At 43.0% G+C, this 18,948-nt stretch overlaps 1 protein-coding gene across 1 annotated transcript in view; it reads right to left on the reverse strand.

Annotated features, from left to right (window-relative positions):
- WIF1 (WNT inhibitory factor 1) overlaps positions 1-18,948 on the reverse strand; it is a 50,093-nt gene that overhangs the window by 15,842 nt on the left and 15,303 nt on the right. The window contains exon 3 of the mRNA XM_068402203.1: positions 9,488-9,596. Within this exon, the coding sequence (XP_068258304.1) occupies positions 9,488-9,596 (109 nt within the window). The remainder of the gene's footprint in view (positions 1-9,487; positions 9,597-18,948) is intronic.

Genomic DNA, 18,948 nt, shown 5'->3' on the forward strand with positions numbered 1-18,948 from the left:
ACTTTCCATATGTCCGAACTCCTAGGCACACAGAAATGCAGAAATGCTCCTGTGAGCAATAAGCACTTGGAACCTGGCTGAGCTATGTGGTGGTTCATAGCTGAAATAAAGTCCCTAAACTCTGCCTGAATCCCTGCCTTTTTATGCGTGTTTGACTAAGGCTAAGCACGCACCAACAGCACTACAGTCAAAACAAAGCACAGAGCAAAAGTCCCTTGCATCCAGAACCACAGCCATGAGCTCCCGTGAAGCGCTGAGCAGGGCTGTGGCAGGGCAAACCTTAGGTCTGGTCCCTGCTTCCCAAATTCAGGATGCAGTTTACATTTGCCCATCACTGGCTAAAAACAAGGACAGGGAATCACAGCTCAGGACTTCTCTCTGCCAGCCATCATCCCACCACAAGGCCACACAATTGCCTCTCCTGCACATTTGTATTTCAGCATCCCCTGGAGTACTTGCACCCAGGGCTGCAGAGCAGATGGCTCTAGCAGGTGTGAGGAAAATATAACTAATTTGAAAAGGAACCTAGTGATTTACATCTAATTTAATTTTAGCTAGTAATTAGAATGCTCTCCTGGGATGTGGTGGATGCAGGTTGAATCCCTTTTGACTGGGAGCTCATGCCTTTTCCTTCTGTTCAGGTTCCTGAATCAAGGTTCCCTAAATTGTCTCCAGTAGAGGCAGGTTGAGAGTAACTCCTGTGTGTCTGCACAGCTCTTCAAGTTTGTAGGCAACTGCTTTATCCCCTTGGCTAATATGCAAAAGCCACCACCAAAAGCCACCTACAGTCTCAGGGTGGGGATTACTTAAGGGACATCCCTGAATTACCAGTCCCAGTAGAAGCAGGCATGCAGGGTCTGGAGAAGAATGGGAGTCCATGCACAGCCCCACAGCCCACTGTCCCTCTCTATCAGTGTGGCAGAGTGAGCATAGATGCTGCTGCACCCAGAGAAGGGACCGGTTTCTCCCACTGAGCCTGGAGAGAGTTTCAGCACCGTTCGTTGTTCAGCACATACATTTCAATGTGTCAACACCAACGGTGGGCAGGGAGAGGAGGTGTCCTGAGCCTGGACAGTGGGTTGGGGCGGCTGTGTGACCCACATGAGGTAGAGCTGTGCCAGCAGCTTGGGCACGTCAGCTTGCACCAGTGGCACCAGCATGGCACTGCGTTGGTTGGTGCAGACTGGGACAGGAGAAGCCAGATCCTTCTCAGTCACAGGTCAGTACACTTCTTCTGGGCACAGAAAATAGATGGCTTGATGTTCCTCAGTGTGGTGTTCAAGGTGTTCATCACTGCCACTACCCAAAACTCCTGACTTCGTTTTGAACTTGCTGACCTCAGTTTGAACCACTGGATCTTTGCAGGCTTTCCCCTGTAAAATGAGCAGCCAGCCTCTTCTCTTTGGAGAGGTACCCACACTCCACTCAAACATCTTCTTTTGGACAAGCTGAGCAGTCTTTGCTCTTTAAGCTCTCACTGAAAAGCGTCTTCTCCAGCCCTCTCACCATATATTAACATCTTACTGTGTGGCTAGGTGCAACAATTCAGTGTTGCGAGCACTGAATCAGGTAGCAATCCTGGGATTTGGGGATGGGATTTTCAAATGTGTCTAAGGAACGTAAGTGATTTAAATCTAATTTAAATTTGAGGACAATTTGATACTTCATCTCATTAAGGATCTACTGGATTAGAGAAAGTTGAGAGGACAACAAGGCTGCATGCAATGAGGAACAACTGAGTAGGCTGTGACTCTTCAGCCCAACAAAGAGAAGAATTAGGGGGGACATAATAGACATCTACAAAATCATGACTGGCATGGACAGGACCAACAGTATGGTCTGACTTCTGTCTCTACCAGTACAAGGACTAGTGTCACGGTTTAAAGCTGGGCTGGCTATTAACCAGGTGCCAGATGCTCTCTGTTAACCCTCTTCCCCCCCCCAAGGGAAAGGGAAAAGGGAGAGAGACTTATGGGTTGGAAAGTTAAAACAGTTTTAATAAACTATAATAATGAAAAAGAGTATAATAACAATAATAATAGAAATAACCAAATATATACAAATATGTACAAAACCAAGATCAAGAGCTTGGAAATCCTCCTCAGGCAGAGTTGCTCCCCCCAGTACAGGCAGAGGGGGAAAAGGCAGTACCTCCCCCCAGCACAGACAGAGAGCAAAATGCAGTAGCTCCACTGCCATCACACCTGCAGGCTTTTAACTGGAGATTTGGCAAAGCTGGTACCAATCAGTGGGAGACAGGAGGGCCCCTCCCTCCTGGGCCCCACCTCCAGGAGGCAGTGGGTTAGTGATAAACAGGAAAGTGAGAATGACATGTATGGGATGGAATACCTTGCTGGTCAATCCTGGGTCACCTGCCCCGTCCACTACTCCCTGCAGGTACAACCCCCTTCGGCTCTTTACTCGTAAGCAGTGACCTTGGGTTCTCTAAGACTATTTGGCCTGGTTTGAGCCAAACCAGGACATTCCACCCCTTATTCCATACCATTCATGTCATACTCAGATCACCACTACCTTTTCATTTTCAAATATATATATACATATCACTAGTCTATGATTCATCTTTATGCAAAAAGTCCATCAAGTTCATTTGGTTCAGGATTGTGGGTTTGCATCTGGTTAGCAGTCTCTCAGCAGTCTTTCTGGCTAGCAGTCTCTCTTTTGTCATGGTTCGTGCCCACGGGTTGCAGGTTAAAGATGTCAGACTCGAGGAGGTTACTGGACGCCACTTGATGAAGCTAGCTCCGGTCGCATCACCACTGTCTTAACCTAAAAGACACTTATGCAGCAACAACATGCAGTTCAGACTTAAGTAGTCTCACCCATAATCAGATCACCTTCAGGGACACATCGGACTTCACCATCTTGCAACATCACCCACCAAGTACATCCAGGTCCCTGAGCAAAAGCAATCCCACGAATGGGTTTACCTTTGCCCGTTACAGGAAGAATCCAGACAGTTTTTCCCAATAGATTCCTTTCATGCACCACCGGGACTTTATCTCCTTCTACTGTATGTAGAAGGTCTGACTGAGCAGGGCCAGCTCGATTGATAGATCCCCTGGTGTTAACTAACCAGGTAGCTTGTGTTTCCTTTTTGTTAGTTGGTGGGGACATAGCTGTTATTTTGTTGATCACCTCTATCGGGATCTGGCGACGCCCATCTTGCCATTTAATCCCTAAAAACTGGATCTCCCGGGCAGGTCCCTTGACCTTGCCCCTTTTTATGGCAAAACCAGCTTTCAGAAGAATTTGGATTATTTTCTCCCCTTTGTCAAAAACTTCTGCTGATGTATCACCCCACACAATGATGTCATCAATGTATTGCAAATGTTCTGGAGCTCCACCCTTTTCTAGTGCAGTCTGGATCAGTCCATGGCAAATAGTAGGACTGTGTTTCCACCCCTGGGGCAGTCGATTCCAGGTGTACTGGATACCTCTCCAGGTAAAAGCAAACTGTGGCCTGCACTTTGGTGCCAAAGGAATAGAGAAAAATGCATTAGCAATGTCTATGGTGGCGTACCACTTGGCTGCCTTTGACTCCAGTTCGTATTGAAGTTCTAGCATGTCTGGCACAGCAGCACTCAGCGGTGGTGTAACTTCATTTAGGCCACGATAGTCCACAGTTAATCTCCATTCTCCATCAGACTTTCGCACTGGCCATATAGGACTATTAAAGGGTGAGCGAGTCTTGGTAATCACTCCTTGATTTTCTAATTGTCTAATCAGTTTATGAATGGGGATCAGGGAGTCTCGATTGGTGCGATATTGTCGTCGGTGCACCGTGGTAGTAGCAATTGGCACCTGTTGTTCTTCAACCTTCAGCAACCCCACAACAGAAGGATCTTCTGAGAGGCCAGGCAAGGTAGACAGCTGTTTAATGTCCTCAGTCTCTACAGCTGCTATACCAAAGGCCCATCTGTACCCTTTTGGGTCCTTAAAATACCCTCTCTTGAGGTAGTCTATGCCAAGGATGCACGGAGCATCTGGGCCAGTCACAATGGGGTGCTTTTTCCATTCATTTTTAGTTAGGCTCACTTCGGCCTCCAATACAGATAACACTTGAGATCCTCCTGTTACTCCTGAAATGCTGATAGATTCTGCCCCTTTATGATCCGATGGCATTAGGGTGCACTGTGCACCAGTGTCTACCAGGGCTCGATACCTTTGTGGTTTTAATGTGCCAGGCCATCGAATCCACACAGTCCAATAAATCCGGTTGTCCCTCTCCTCCACCTGGCTGGAGGCAGGGCCCCCCTAATTAAGAAATGGATTCATGCTGCTCACAGGGACTGGACCTTCATTTCTCCTATTCACACTTGGGAAAAAGTGATTTGAGGCCCATCTCCCCTGACTGGGGTCCTGCTCACTGGTAACTGGAGCAGCCATCCTCCTAGAAAAATTCTCTCTGGTATTTCTTTTAGCTTGCAACTCACGTACTCGTGCCTGTAGGGTACTGGTAGGTTGTCCATGCCATCTGCTCATGTCCTCCCCATAACCACGCAGGGCAAACCACAGGATACCTCGTGATGTGTTCTGTTTCCTTTGAGCTGGTCCTGTAGGAGAGCGTTTTCTCCTAACGGCTGCAACGCGCGCCTGTGTAGGTAGAGAGTCAAGTTTATTCTCGATCTTGGACAGTTTGTCTGACAGTTGTTTAAATGAGTCCTTGTTCTCCTTAGTCAGTTTTTCCACAGCCGAGATGCGTGTCTGCAGTGGGGAAGAAATACTATCTTCATACTGTCGCATACAGTTAGCCATTTTGCCCACAGTAGAATGTGCCATATCATCTTCTCCCCATACTAATATTGACAATGTATGGGTATATGTCGGTGGAGCATTCTTCACAACCTTCCGGAACATGGATCGGTTGCATTCCACTTCATCAGGATCTACAGGATCTACAATGTTCCGTGGGTGTCTATAAATGATCTCTTGCACAGCCAGTTCTCTAAGGTAGTTAATACCTTTTTCTATAGTGGTCCATTTGCTTAGGTGACTCATAACATCATCTTTATAGGGATACCTGCTCTTTACAGCTGACAGGAGTCGCCTCCAGAGACTGATAGTGTTTGACTTTCTTGCGAGCGCCTTATCAATACCACCATCTCTGGACAGGGATCCCAGCTGTCTGGCTTCTCTGCCATCCAATTGCATGCTGTCTGCCCCATTATCCCAGCATCGGAGCAACCAGGTAATAATAGGTTCACCGTCATAACGGCTGAAGTCTTTCCTTATATTTCTCAGGTCCTTCAGGGATAAGGAGTGGTAGGTTATCTCTACGTCTGAGTCCTCCTCTTGTGATAGTTCTGCTTTAGAAGGGCCTTTCTTCTGTGATGGGTCTGTTTTAAAAGGACGATCGAGGAAACCCCCATCTGTGTCAGGCCCTAACTCTGCCTGAGAAGGGCCCTCACCTGGGTTATATGATGGCTCTGCCTTAGAAGGCTCTGAGTCATCATCCTTCACTTCACGAGCTGATTTCTTTTGGTATTTCTTCCTGGTTACAGGAGCAATTGGTAGAGATTCGATAGATGCTGGAGTCTGAGTAGATGCAGTGGCTGTCGTGGGAGTGCTGAGAGTCTGAGTAGCTACAGTGGCCATCTTGGGGGGTGTAGCAGCTGTGGTACAGGCTGCCGAGGTTTCAGTGGGTTTAGTGGCTGTAGCAGCAGTACACACTGTAGGATCTGAGGTGGCTGCATGACACCTACAACTGTCCCTGCACTGATATTTAATCTTATCCCACATCAGAAACACATTCAGGACAACCAAAAATAAAAACATGCCACCTAGACAGCACCATCCTAATTTCGCAAAATCTAGTGGAATCAGCTTGGCAGAAAAGGAGAAGGTACTATTTCCCAAAGTAAAACTGGAAGTGTAATCATTAACAGAATCAGCTAAAGGGCGCCTGGAGCGTGCAGATGAAGTTGCTGCTACTGATTCGCGATTAAAGCTGCCCATCATTGTGTCATAGAGATAAGAGATCGGAATATTAACTGCCCAGTTTATCACAGCATAAATCAGTATCAAACCCCATACCAAAACAATACATTTCGACCAGCGCCCACTGCTAAACTGCATGTAAACATTCATAAGAAGCAAGCAATAACACAGTGCCCACGGCAGGTAAGGCATCATTGCAATACTCAATTGTGAAAGAGCCTCCATAAAAAGATGAGATAACACAGCATTCAAAAATGACATCACCATCTTCACTATCTGTTTTAACTTTCCAACCCCTCGTAAATCTCAAAGGAAGAAATCTGATATTCTCTCAGCTGAGCTCTCCAGGTCTCCTCCCACCAGAGCCAGGATTCGACTTATCAGAGCAACCTGTTGGAGCTTCTCTCGAGCCCCACGTTGGGCGCCAATAAATCTGTCACGGTTTAAAGCTGGGCTGGCTATTAACCAGGTGCCAGATGCTCTCTGTTAACCCTCTTCCCCCCCCCAAGGGAAAGGGAAAAGGGAGAGAGACTTATGGGTTGGAAAGTTAAAACAGTTTTAATAAACTATAATAATGAAAAAGAGTATAATAACAATAATAATAGAAATAACCAAATATATACAAATATGTACAAAACCAAGATCAAGAGCTTGGAAATCCTCCTCAGGCAGAGTTGCTCCCCCCAGTACAGGCAGAGGGGGAAAAGGCAGTACCTCCCCCCAGCACAGACAGAGAGCAAAATGCAGTAGCTCCACTGCCATCACACCTGCAGGCTTTTAACTGGAGATTTGGCAAAGCTGGTACCAATCAGTGGGAGACAGGAGGGCCCCTCCCTCCTGGGCCCCACCTCCAGGAGGCAGTGGGTTAGTGATAAACAGGAAAGTGAGAATGACATGTATGGGATGGAATACCTTGCTGGTCAATCCTGGGTCACCTGCCCCGTCCACTACTCCCTGCAGGTACAACCCCCTTCGGCTCTTTACTCGTAAGCAGTGACCTTGGGTTCTCTAAGACTATTTGGCCTGGTTTGAGCCAAACCAGGACACCATCAGATGAAGCTGTTGCAGACAGACTCGAAAAAACAGGAGGGGGATCTTCATGTAATGGGAGGCAGTGAACTCCTTGCCAAAGCCACTGGAGATACCAGAAGAATATATGGACTCAAGAAGAGCCTGGTTAAGTACGGGAAAGAGAGATTTGTAACCCATGTGGGGTTATAAAAAAGACAAATCATTTAAGACTCAGGAAATGTTCTGAGCTGAAGCTAGTCAGAGATGAGACGGTAAACAGAAGTATCACATATGCTTGCCCTCCCCTTGCTCTTCCACAGGTCTTCTTATGGCCAGTGTTGGCCATAAGATAAAATGCAGGCTAGGCAGGCCTTAAAGCACTAAAGACATCCTTATGCTTTATTGGTGATAGGCAAATATCCTCAAAGAAGTTTTAAAAGTCCACTGATTTTGACAAGATCACTGGGTTCAACTACCCCATCTAACTGTTAATCCTCTTTCTTGTTTCCCACTCTCATGTCTAATACAGCTATCTTTCCTCTTTTATTCCTCTTTAATTGTTTTTAGTGTAATCTTCCGGGCAAAAATGCTTTTTCAAGAAATAACTTACTACTCTTGATCTGTTCCTAAATACAAGCTTGTCACTGAATTTCTTCTGACATGCATACGTGTAGAAAAATTATTTGGTAATGCAATAGATTGAGCCAAACTAGCCTAGATTTGTCAGAACAGTTTTGTGAACATGTAAATTCTAGAAATAACTACAAAGTGGCCACCATTCACTATTTTTATAGCATGTATTTATTTAAGGCTACCTAGTGAATTTTGGCCTGCTAGCAGTCAGCGTAAAAAAACCACCATCGTGCTACTGGCTCACTGTTAAATAGTGTACATGCTTCAAATACTGTACGTGTACTGATTATGAATCACTGTTAAACACCAGACTCACTATAATGCCAAAGAGAACTTAAATACAGCTTATATATACTAAATGCAGTGGTGCACTGCACATGCTCCACGTAGGAAAACACCATGGACATGCCCATATTAGTCTTGGAAATGAGGTACCAGTTCTGCAAACAGGGTAAGTCCTTTTTGGCTTTAATCAGACCTCCTATCATGATGGTTAACAGACCTTCTGCTAGAACTGTGAGATCTCATCTCCAGCCTCCCTTCACTTGTAGATTATATGTTTTCCTAAACACAATCAGAAGCAGGTCACTTTGGTCTAGCCTTTCTAGATAGCTAAAAATTAAAGGAGAAAGTAGCTTATATTAGAGGATGCTGAGTGCAGAGCTTCCCACATATTTCACCTGCTTTATGTAGAGGTGGAATTAATCTCATGCTTAACAAGAACTTTGCTTTTGTGACCTTTTTAGTTACATTTAGAGTAAATGTCTTTACTTGCCAATTTATTTGGCTTGCAATCAATTCAATTGCAGTAATTATGGTGCAAATATTATAGCAGTCTTCATCCAAATCCATTTTCAATACCACCCATTCAATACACAGTGAATGGAGAGACCAATCATTAATGTTAAATTCCAAAAAGCTGTGCTGCAATATTACTTCAACACCATTCTACTACAAGCCGAAAATGGAAGATATCAAACACAAACTTTCAGAATTTATACATTAAAAAAAAGAGAAGAGAAAGAACGACCAAAGATGTAAACCTGTGTATCAGTGCTACACTTGGATCCACATGTAGCCCCATCCTCTCATTCCTTTTCTCACTTCTTTCCCATTATTCTCACATGGTCTTTGGTTGGCTAAGGCTGATCATGAAACCATGATCTCTAAGACACTACTGTCACCCAGATGTACATTTCTGCCTTTCTGCCAGAGGCTACCATATATTGGCCCTGGAACAGATACGTAGACTGTTATTCATCCACTTCAGAGCAAAGCGGATTAGATAAGCTCTCATGGAAAGCTGTTTTACCCCACTTGGCTCACTGTGCACCACGGTGCTTCTGGAGAACTCATGTTGGCTTGGCCTCAGCCTCCGCTGTGGAGCTATAAGCTCCAGTGAAGGACTGAGAATGCACAAGTAAGGGAAAAGTTGTAAATGATAATATCCTAAACTAGAACTTGTGTCTTTGAGCTGAATGTCCAGGGACAAGAGCTGACCCCAACTAAAAGTAAAACATCCACAAACTGCAACCTCTGAGAAACAGAATAATTTTATAACTATTCCTTATAGTGATCAAAGATTTTGTTTTCCATAAGTTGCACAACTTAAGTAATAATATTCACGCACATGAATTTTATGCAACAATTTTGCACAAGCTTCTGCTGATTTATCTACACATAAAAGCTTCACGTGACTTGGCTCAGACAAAATATGCTGCTGTAGTCAGGCAAGGCACTCACAAACTGTTCAGTGTCAAGCACTGTGACAAGCATTTTTTTAGCAATAAACTTCAGAACTACAATTCATAACAAAATATTTAGACTTTACTGACTGCGCAATATTTTTTACAGGAACACAATTTATAATATCAACAGCACAAACCTGATGCTTTATGAGGAACTGTTCCAAGCAGAGGGATATTTATAGTTGGATCAGCCATTATGCCTTTATCCAAAGAGCGCAAAGACAGGAACTCATAGAAGTACTCAGCCTATAACAAAATAAATGAAAAATCGATATGTATTTTGATTGCATTCACAGAAGCAAACTATTTAGCATATAAACTACAGCAGAAAAATCCTACTTTTCATTATGTTGTTCGCTGGATTTGTTTCTATTATTTGCTTGAGTGCTTCTTCACCTAAGCATAACTTTCAGATCTTTTCCTCTTATGTCAGAGACTGCAAGTGACCATACAGTAATCAGAACACAGCACAACAGCAAGGAAAAAGACATGCAAACAGCAAATAAATGTTATACAGAGGCGACATTTTTTACAACCCACACCTTTTATCTGGCAGACTACAAGAAATGTATGAACAGCAAGCTAATTCTTAAAGCTGTTTTTTGGGCAGAATCCTGCTGGAACCGACTGGTGAGCCTGGCTGACCTGCCTGCACCACAAGCTTTAGGACATACTCACATGCGTGATGCAACTGTGGCGTAGGAATATCCAAGCTTGCTCTTGGTTGATTTGCACAGCACGGCACATTGCCTTGGGGAAACAGCGCCAGGCAATGAATAGCCACCTTACTGGAGTGCCATGCTAGGACACATATCTTGGTTACAGCTCTGACACTGCCTTGTTCAACCTCAGTTCATTAAATTGTTCCAAGGGTGGAGCTGAAAGCTTTCCTACAGAGTTGGCTTCATGTCACTCATTATTAACTGCAACATAAGTGATTTGTTTTGGCGATCCTCAAAAGGTGTTGGCATGATTTAAAAACTACTTTCCACTACCTTCATCCTACTCCTGATAAGCACCTGCATTTTGGCACAGATTGCACGCTTTGGTACTTTCTTCCATGGGACCCTGGCCTCTCTATTGAGTCATTTGTTCAGTATTTCTTCATATGCGATGCAAAGTGCTGTCATGAGCCTGCAGCGTAGTTGTACACACCACGTACCCCTGAGGTGTGTGCATCTTAGCAGGAGACTTCCACTACTGTCAATGGCACGGCTGCAGGTGTGCAGACCAAGTGGAAATGAACCTTTCCCCTAAAGTCTGCCTTCTCATTTACCCTGCAGCATATGAGGGATCACAGGTAATTGTACCTGCTGCTCTCAGAAAAGCATTTGAGACCTTAGCATGGGCACTGGCAAAAATGTGTCTTCATCGAGCAACTCAATGATAGTAGACAGTATTGTTATGTCTGCTTTTTAGCTAAAATAGTGAAACAAAGACAGATTAGGCCAAAATTTTATGAGAACTTTGGGCTGATAAATGGTAGTTCATTTACGTCTACAAGATGGCAGTCAATGTCCTTAACCAGAAGACTGTCCTTTTTCTCCTGTAATATCCTGGCTCCCTAGTACAAAGAAGATGTGGACTTACTGGAGTGAGACCAGTGAAGGGCCACAAAGATGATCAAGGGACTAGAGTGTCTGACATACAGGGAGATGCTAAGAGAGCTGGGACCATTCAGCCTGGCCCCATTCAGCTGAGGGGCCATCTAATCAATGTGTACAAATAGTGATGGGGGGGGGGCAAAGAAGATGAAGCCAGGCTCTGCTCAGCAGTGCCCAGTGACAGGTCAGGAAGCAAGGGGCACAATACAGAAAACTCTGTCTGAACCTGAGAAAACACCTTGTTACTGAGTGGGTGACTGAGCACTGGCACTGGTTGCCCAGAGATGTTGTGGAGCTTCCATCTGTGAAGATATTCAAAACCCAACTCAACACAGTCCTGGGCAAGCGGCTTTAGGTCACCCTGTTCGAGCAGAGAGGTGGACTAGATCATCTCAAGAGCAGACTGTCTGGTCTCAGATCAGCCTCAGCCCTTCTGCGATGCTGTGCTCTGTTAACTTGAGCAGAAGCTCTGGCAGTGTGTGAGAGACCATCTCCCTTTAGCTCCTGGTGACACCAGAAAAGTACCCATAAGCTGGGTAGAAAGGACGTTATGAAATTCCTGATCAGCCCGGGCAGCACATCCACTCAGTCTGTGGGGACAGCAAGGAGAACCCAAACAGCATGCAGGGGCTACACTCTGCACAGACAGTCTTCAGAGGGTGTTGTGTAGGCACGGAGACCTCAGAGGAGGACTTGCAAAGCAATAGGGAAGGAAGCGATGAAAGTTTTTAAGAGTGGGTTAAACACATGGAATATATGTGGGAGGGAGAGGGGACATGGAGAGAAGCAGTAAAACAGGAGATGAAAATTGAAGTCTGGGGTAATGTTCAAAAGGCTGCTTTTAATTAAAGACTTCTTTTTCCAATACAATGTACCATGCCAAAATATGAAAACAAGACATAAAGTCAGATTGTGAACATTTTTGTTTTCAAATAAAACTTCGGTTCAGAAAAATAATTACATGTCTCTACACTTCTATACAATAGTACAGTGAGTGAGTCAATGCTGTACTGTCTGTTTCTCATTGGTTAGCTTTGATGTTTGGTTATATCTAAACCAGGTCATAATGGGTTGGGATATTAAAACATTATGTTCTTACTATTCTAGTAAACAACAACTGGTAACGAGACCAAATAGCTCCACTCCCCTATTTCCATTCCAACCACGCTGTTGTAGCAGGTCAGCTTGTGAGCCAGAGCCCTGATTTGTAGGAAAGGAACTGGAATCCCATTTTCTAGAGTCGAAATGATGCCTAAGGACAAAGACAAAAAGAAAGTTGACTGTGGGAAAGAGGACTGATTGCTACATGAGCCACAATACTCACCACCTTTCAAGGAAGGAATTCCTCTAACCAGAGTAGAGGCGTAGCAGGGATTAGTGCCTGAGGCAGGAGTACGTTCTGCTCACACGTTAAATAGATGGGAACAGATGTTGCACAAGCATCAGGCTGCTCAGGAGGAAAGCCACGCATTGCACTGGGGGAGATACCTGCTCTCACCATTTCTGTACAAAGGTTTGTACATCTGCTGAGTTGACAAAAAACGAACTTCTTGAAACGATAGTATCTAAGAAGATCTGAAACACCTCAAGTAGATCCAGCTAGTATTACTTAAAAGTTATGAAGACATGTGGTGCAGAGTAGGTTTGCAAATCACGTGTGCTGGACAGAGTTGGTTAAATTTTGATATAAAAATTATATGCAAAAATCACAGTCTAGAGAGGCTGCACAGTAGAGCAGAGTAGTTTAACTTCTCAAACCTGAAAATCCGAAACAAGACTTGGCTGCCATAAATCCTATCTATTTGAAAAAATTCTATCTTGACACAATCCCTACATCCAGTCTCCATTATTGTCCTGCTGTAATTTGAGTTGATTGCCTATTAACTTGCATTAATCATCATGACTGAAAAGCAAACAACACACTCTCAGCAAATATTTACCATGCTCCAGCCTAGCATGAAATTTAGTCATGATGGTTAATTGAAGAGACAGGTATGTGCAATTAAAATACTGTCTAGTGAGTACCACAATTTGTGCTGTAAGTGGTCATTGTGAGTGACCTGGTAGTGAGAACAAAATTTCCTTGGATATAGTTGAGAGATAAAGGGGAAAACCCCATAATCTATAATCCCTTTTCCATTATAAAAACATTCTTTTGACTTATTTTTTTTAAGTCAGCTTATGAACTGCCTGGTACGTGAGGGGCAAAATTTGGTATCAAAGCTAAATCTTAGAGGAATGGTGTTAGAGGTGATGGAGGAAACGGGGTTTGAGATAAAATGTTGATCTTTGACAACTGCATACTCTGCAAGCATGGAAGTCTTTTTGGTTTTGGCTTGACTTCAGGAAGCATTCAAGGAAGAATACATTTTACTTTTGTGTAAACACTTTGTTTGACACCCTCGGAAACTGAGGCAAGGGCCCCTGCAGACCTTGTGTGAACAGCCTGGGGACTCGGTGCCTTCAGGCAGCAGGTAGCCCCACGCAGCTGCCCTTTAACAGTTCCCCATGTGGTCAAAGCCCTCAGCAAAGGGAGGAAATTTCATTTTAGGCAAATAATTCCATGGTCGGGATTAACTTTTACGGACTTTAAATGGCTGTTTTCTATAAATCAGAGGAATTTAAAAGGTTATAAAAATAACGAAGCCCTCTAACAAGTATTGTAGCAAACATGTCGGCAGTTTGGTTTTAAATGATATACACTTAAATTCCTACAGACCTCCACTCCTCAGCACAACATCTACTGCGTTAGTTTTCTTACTACTCAGATGCTATGTTGCGCATACCTTGTTTTTGTTTCACATTTAATCAAAGCATTCACAGGAATGTGCTTTATGTTTTCTTCATTTTACATGAAAGATGTAGGATTAGAAGTAATGGTAGTACCTGAAAGCAAAGTAGAGTAGCTTAAACTGTTGTATGTCACAGCTCAATAACCTAAGGAAATCTGCAGCCTTTCTAACAAAGAAAAGAGAATGTGTGTTAGCTTTGCAAGTAGATGTAAGAAATTAACTGTATTTTCTTCTCATTATTTTAGAGATCAGTGCTGCACATTCTATTCTGTTATCAATTAAATGACAAATATACCCTAATGCAAATTTTCTACATTTAAAGAAAGAAACTCATCAAAAAAGTTCCTTTTTATCCCAGATCCATGGATATTTCTGGCTATGCACACACTAGAAGATTCTATCATGCTTTATCCATAGCAGATGCTCACAGCTGCATATGCCATAAATAAAATCACGAAGGCAATGTATGTGTTTGTCAGGTGTTTACAGCATGGACCATTTCTTCTCCAAGATATTAACTGCATTAGGTCAGAGAAGTTGGTCCATCTATGTTCCAAGATGAAGCATGAAGCAAAATGAGATGAATTTCAACAAAGAGGGGAGGCTGTAGCTGTACTGCGTGTACCAGGCTATTGAAGGAGTCTGGCCAGAGCATGAGTATGTATGTCAGCAGCACATTTTGTTACTGCAGTGCAGTCTAGACACGGCTGTAATGAACAACATAATGATGTCTCCTTAGACAAGCAGATAACAAACTGTCTGCCTACAAGGTTTTACTTTTCTGCTAGAGAAGGCAGCTTTGCCTTACCTGTCTATTGGTCCTGTCACAGAGCGGGTAAACCATTTTTTGCACCTCAATGTGACACTCAAAGAGACTTGCCATCAGCCTCACGAGGTAGTCCCAAAGTAGGAGGCATGCTTAACAATACGAAGTGATACAGAAACACACTCTGAGAAAACCAGTTTACACAGAAGACAGGATAACCTGCCTGTTTTCCAGTACTGTCTGCTAAGTGTATGGGAATGAACCAGAGCAGCAGGATTAACAAAAGCAGAAATGCTCACAAAAGGGAAAATAGAGATATTTTGGTGTTTCTAAAAAAGAAGGACCCAAATTAGAATTCAGCAAAATGGGAAATCTCAAAGAAAAATACATTACGTGACAGTGTTAATTACACAATGCTGTGGTAAAATGCACACAACTCTGCAGAGCCTGTTTTATGCCTGCTTTCTTCACGTTAAGAAAACTGTGGCAGACTGAAGAAAATCCATGCACGAGGAGGAAGACTTTTTTAACAACAGAGTGAATCCCTGCATGCAACTTTCAACAATAACCACTTGTGGTTTTAATGGTTTTAGAAGAATGGTACAAAATCTCTCTGATTTTGTCAATGGAAGACGACTAACTGGTGCTTAATGTGTCCTGTGGCATGCAACTGTGCATGGCAGATCAGATCCTCCAACAGAATGATTTAGAAAGCTGGAAAAGAGAAAATTCTTGGTTGCTGTCAAAAGGAGCCCCAGATTTTGAAAGGTGATACTGCAGGCTTCCAAGAATGCTTTGCACGGGAGAGATGTAAAGAAATCTTTGCAGAATACATTAGCCTTTCCTTCAAGTAATGAGAAAACAATTTCTGTAAAGATAAGCAATATGAAGAAATCACTGTCAAGAAGCTTGGTGAGGCCACAAAGTAACAGATTTAGATTACATTTAGCAATTGAGTTTCTGGCAGTTGTCTGCTCTTTGGGAGACATGGGAAACAGGGTGGCTACCTGGTCATTTTGAGATGATATTTTCTCTCACCAGACCTTGAGCTCTGGAAGCACTCTAGCATTTGAAGAGGTCATTTGGGACCAACTGGAGACTGGAAGCCGAAGGGCTTGGCAGAAAGAGTGGGGTTTGAGAGGGACACCAGTGAAAAAGACAAACCGAAGTACACCAGCAGAGCATTAACTCTGAAACTCAACCTCACGTGCAGGAAAAGTAGGCTACCAAAACAGAGGGCCAAATAAATGCCTGTTGCATGGTCCTGTCCATCATTAGACTGCTAATGAAAACACGATTTTGGTTTAAATCAGAGTCAATCCCTTGACACAATAGGTAACTGCAGTGGGGATGGTGGGGTTGTTCCACAAGGTTAAAGTCTTGGAAAGCAACATATGGATGAACACAGCCTCAACAATTTCCAGGTAAGTACATGTACACTTATACAAAGGCATGTGGCATGCAAAGGATTTCTTAAAAAACAAAGCCACAACAAATTTACAGCTCCTCATTGAGGAAAGACTGGGAGTTTCTCACTCCTTTACCTTGCCTTATTCGGAAACACAACAGAAAGCAAGAGAGCACAACTCCCCGTATTTAGAAGTTTTCTTGTTTAACGGGTTTTCTGAAACATATTTTATTCCTGCTTCACTAGAGATACTTTTGAGAAAATTAAGCTAAAAGGAGAGAAAATCATTAGGGTTTTGATAAATATGCACAGTTGTTTACATCTTGAAAATCTCTATCAAGGAAAGGTATTTCTCAGCATGAACCCGGCTGGAATGTATACGTGGTGCACAAGTTTCCTTTAAATTGTTTTCTCCTATGTCTTACAGATGAAAATTAGATAACTCTGCTTTGGGGAAGAGGAGAGAAGCAAGCAGTACACCAAAGAGAGAAACAGCACTGAGAGTTCAGATTAAAAAAAAGTAAAAGATACACAAGCCTTCATTATCTTCAAATATTTAAGCTCTTCTGCTGAAAAGTTATTACTTTTTCCGGCACAGGAAGCACTAATTCGTTCTTTTGTCACTCAGCAAAAGATCAGTGCTCTCTCCAGTGCAGATTTCATGACCAGGGATGTCCAAAAAGCCAGTTTCCTATGGCTAATAAAAAAGGGGGAAATTATCGCTGCTCCTTAGAGGAAAAAACCTAAAATACTGTCTCATCAGGTTAGTTCCAACAAAACAATGCTGTACAAGTCTGCTGCTGGCATCTGCAACATATATATGTGGCTCTGTCTACATTGAAAGTAAACTGTAAGGTTATTTTCTTCCCCTCACAACTTGAAAAATAAGTGAAAACCTGGGCTGGCTGGTCCTGGGAGTGCATCTTTACATAGATTAACGACTGTTTGCAGTTTCAGGCTTTGGATAGATTTGTTTATAATTAATAAATTAGCCTGAAAATTCTTTTCAGAAAATGTCAAATAATTTCAATAAAACCTTTACAATTAGGGAAATGATTGCACTAACAAGTATTTAGACTAATTATGATGGAGATCTGAGCAGACACTACATTTAATTAAACAGAGTATTTTTAAAAGCACGAATGTAAACCTTAGAGATGGTGGCTCATCCGACATGACAAGAGAAAGTTCACAGCTGAAGAATAAGCTAATCCACCTCTTGCATGGTGGTAAACATGGATAATGCATACAGATTCATTTTGGTCGTGCTTCAAACTTCCAACCCTTTGTTCTTAAGCCTCATGGAACAGCTTTGAAGTTGAGGATAAAGCTCCTCTAGCACACCATTACCAAAGAACAACCTTCTGATTATGATCTCATGAAAGTGTAATCAATAACTCACACAAGTTAAAAGCGTGGCAAACAGCAAAGGTCACGTAATTGGGCCTTTATTGAGTCCATGTGTTTCACTCGGCTTTAACTGGCACTCCTGTGTAATAAATATCTCTCCCCAAAATGTAAGCAATGAACTTTCTCAAAAGTTATGAAATCTCACAGCAGCTTCTGTCAGACTGGAGTCCTTCTAAGGTCTCAGAGGGGGATGCTTCCACTTTAGTATACTCAAGTGACAGAAAGTTTGCAGCACCTCTGGAGTGAGAGTTTCTTTATTTACTGCTCAGTAGATAATGGTCTTTAGCCTTGTATTCCAAGAAAACAAGTGTTTAAAATATGGTGAAAAGGTTTTGAAAAAATTCAGCTCTTTCCTGACTAGCTGTTATAAAGACTCCCTTAATACTGCTCTCTTTTAACATCTGCTGCATGGATTTTTCAAATGCCTTTTTTTGTGAATATCCGGAGTAATTTTGTTCTTGTTTTATGGGCTGCCATTGACCAAAGCAAATTCTAGATACTACCATGAAAGAAGAACTAAATTCATTATTTAAATAGAATGATTGATCAGTGTATCTGAAAAGGAATTTGTGTGCTTGTTGCTGTATCTGAAATAACACTGATTTGTCTACTGAGACAAGACCCTGGTATGTGGACATATATTACTGTAATATTTCCATGTACCACACAGACCATACAGTTACGTACTCCATAACTATAGTTTGAACTCCTCAAAGCAAGATGGACTTATCTTCATAGTAAAGCAGGGAAGTATTAATTTATCCTCAGTTTCTGATGAGAAACTGAACAGTTTCTACAAACAACTTTTCTGTCAGGCTATTTCCACAGGCAGGGTCTGCACAGCTTCATCCCTGGGTTACTGTACCAGTCTCACAGGGTCCAGTCTTTCAAGTTAAGGTCCAGAATGGTCCAATGTATTTCCCAGCATTTAAATGAAGTATCTTCTTTAAAGCCAGCTCATCCTCGACTTCCTGTGCACTCAGAGGATAGAGAGCAGCACTGGCAGAAGAAAATTCAGCCCATCCAGAGTCTGATTTACCTGCTGTCTTGAACTGCCTTCCTCTCTCTCCCTTGGTGCAGATGAACGCTATTCGCAGCGTAGGTATCTTCACCTGGCCTCACTCTGCTGACTTTGTCTGAGCTGGTTTGTTAGCAAAGTCACACCCCAGAGAGGCGGCGAGACCTGAATTTCACTGCGGCACATGGGCTGTGCTGCAGAGCACAGACAGCTCTCTGCACTTGGTACCATTTTACTGAGTTTTAGCAACAGTTATTTGGAGAAATCCTCTCATCAAAAATGTCTTCCTTCTGCCCCTAGCCACTGCTAGTGTACAAATCCCTTCCTACTCTTCAAGGCCTGTCTTTTTTGCCTTCCCCTTCTTCTCGTCACAATCTTTCTTTAGAGGGGATTCAGATGATGAACATGGCAAAGAGCCATGCTGGTTTTCCTTTTGTCTCCTTCTGCTACGGTCCCTTTCTTCAATAGGATTAAGATATGGTCCTGGCACTTTCTAGGTTAAAAGTTTTGTGCAGATGAACTTGGTGAAAGACAAAAGTAGTGTTTTAATACAGGCAGTGCTGGCATGACCAGGGCAATCCTCCATTCGAGGAAGATGAA

Source organism: Nyctibius grandis, chromosome 5 (genome assembly GCF_013368605.1).
Source record: "Nyctibius grandis isolate bNycGra1 chromosome 5, bNycGra1.pri, whole genome shotgun sequence".
Lineage (NCBI taxonomy): Eukaryota > Metazoa > Chordata > Aves > Nyctibiiformes > Nyctibiidae > Nyctibius > Nyctibius grandis.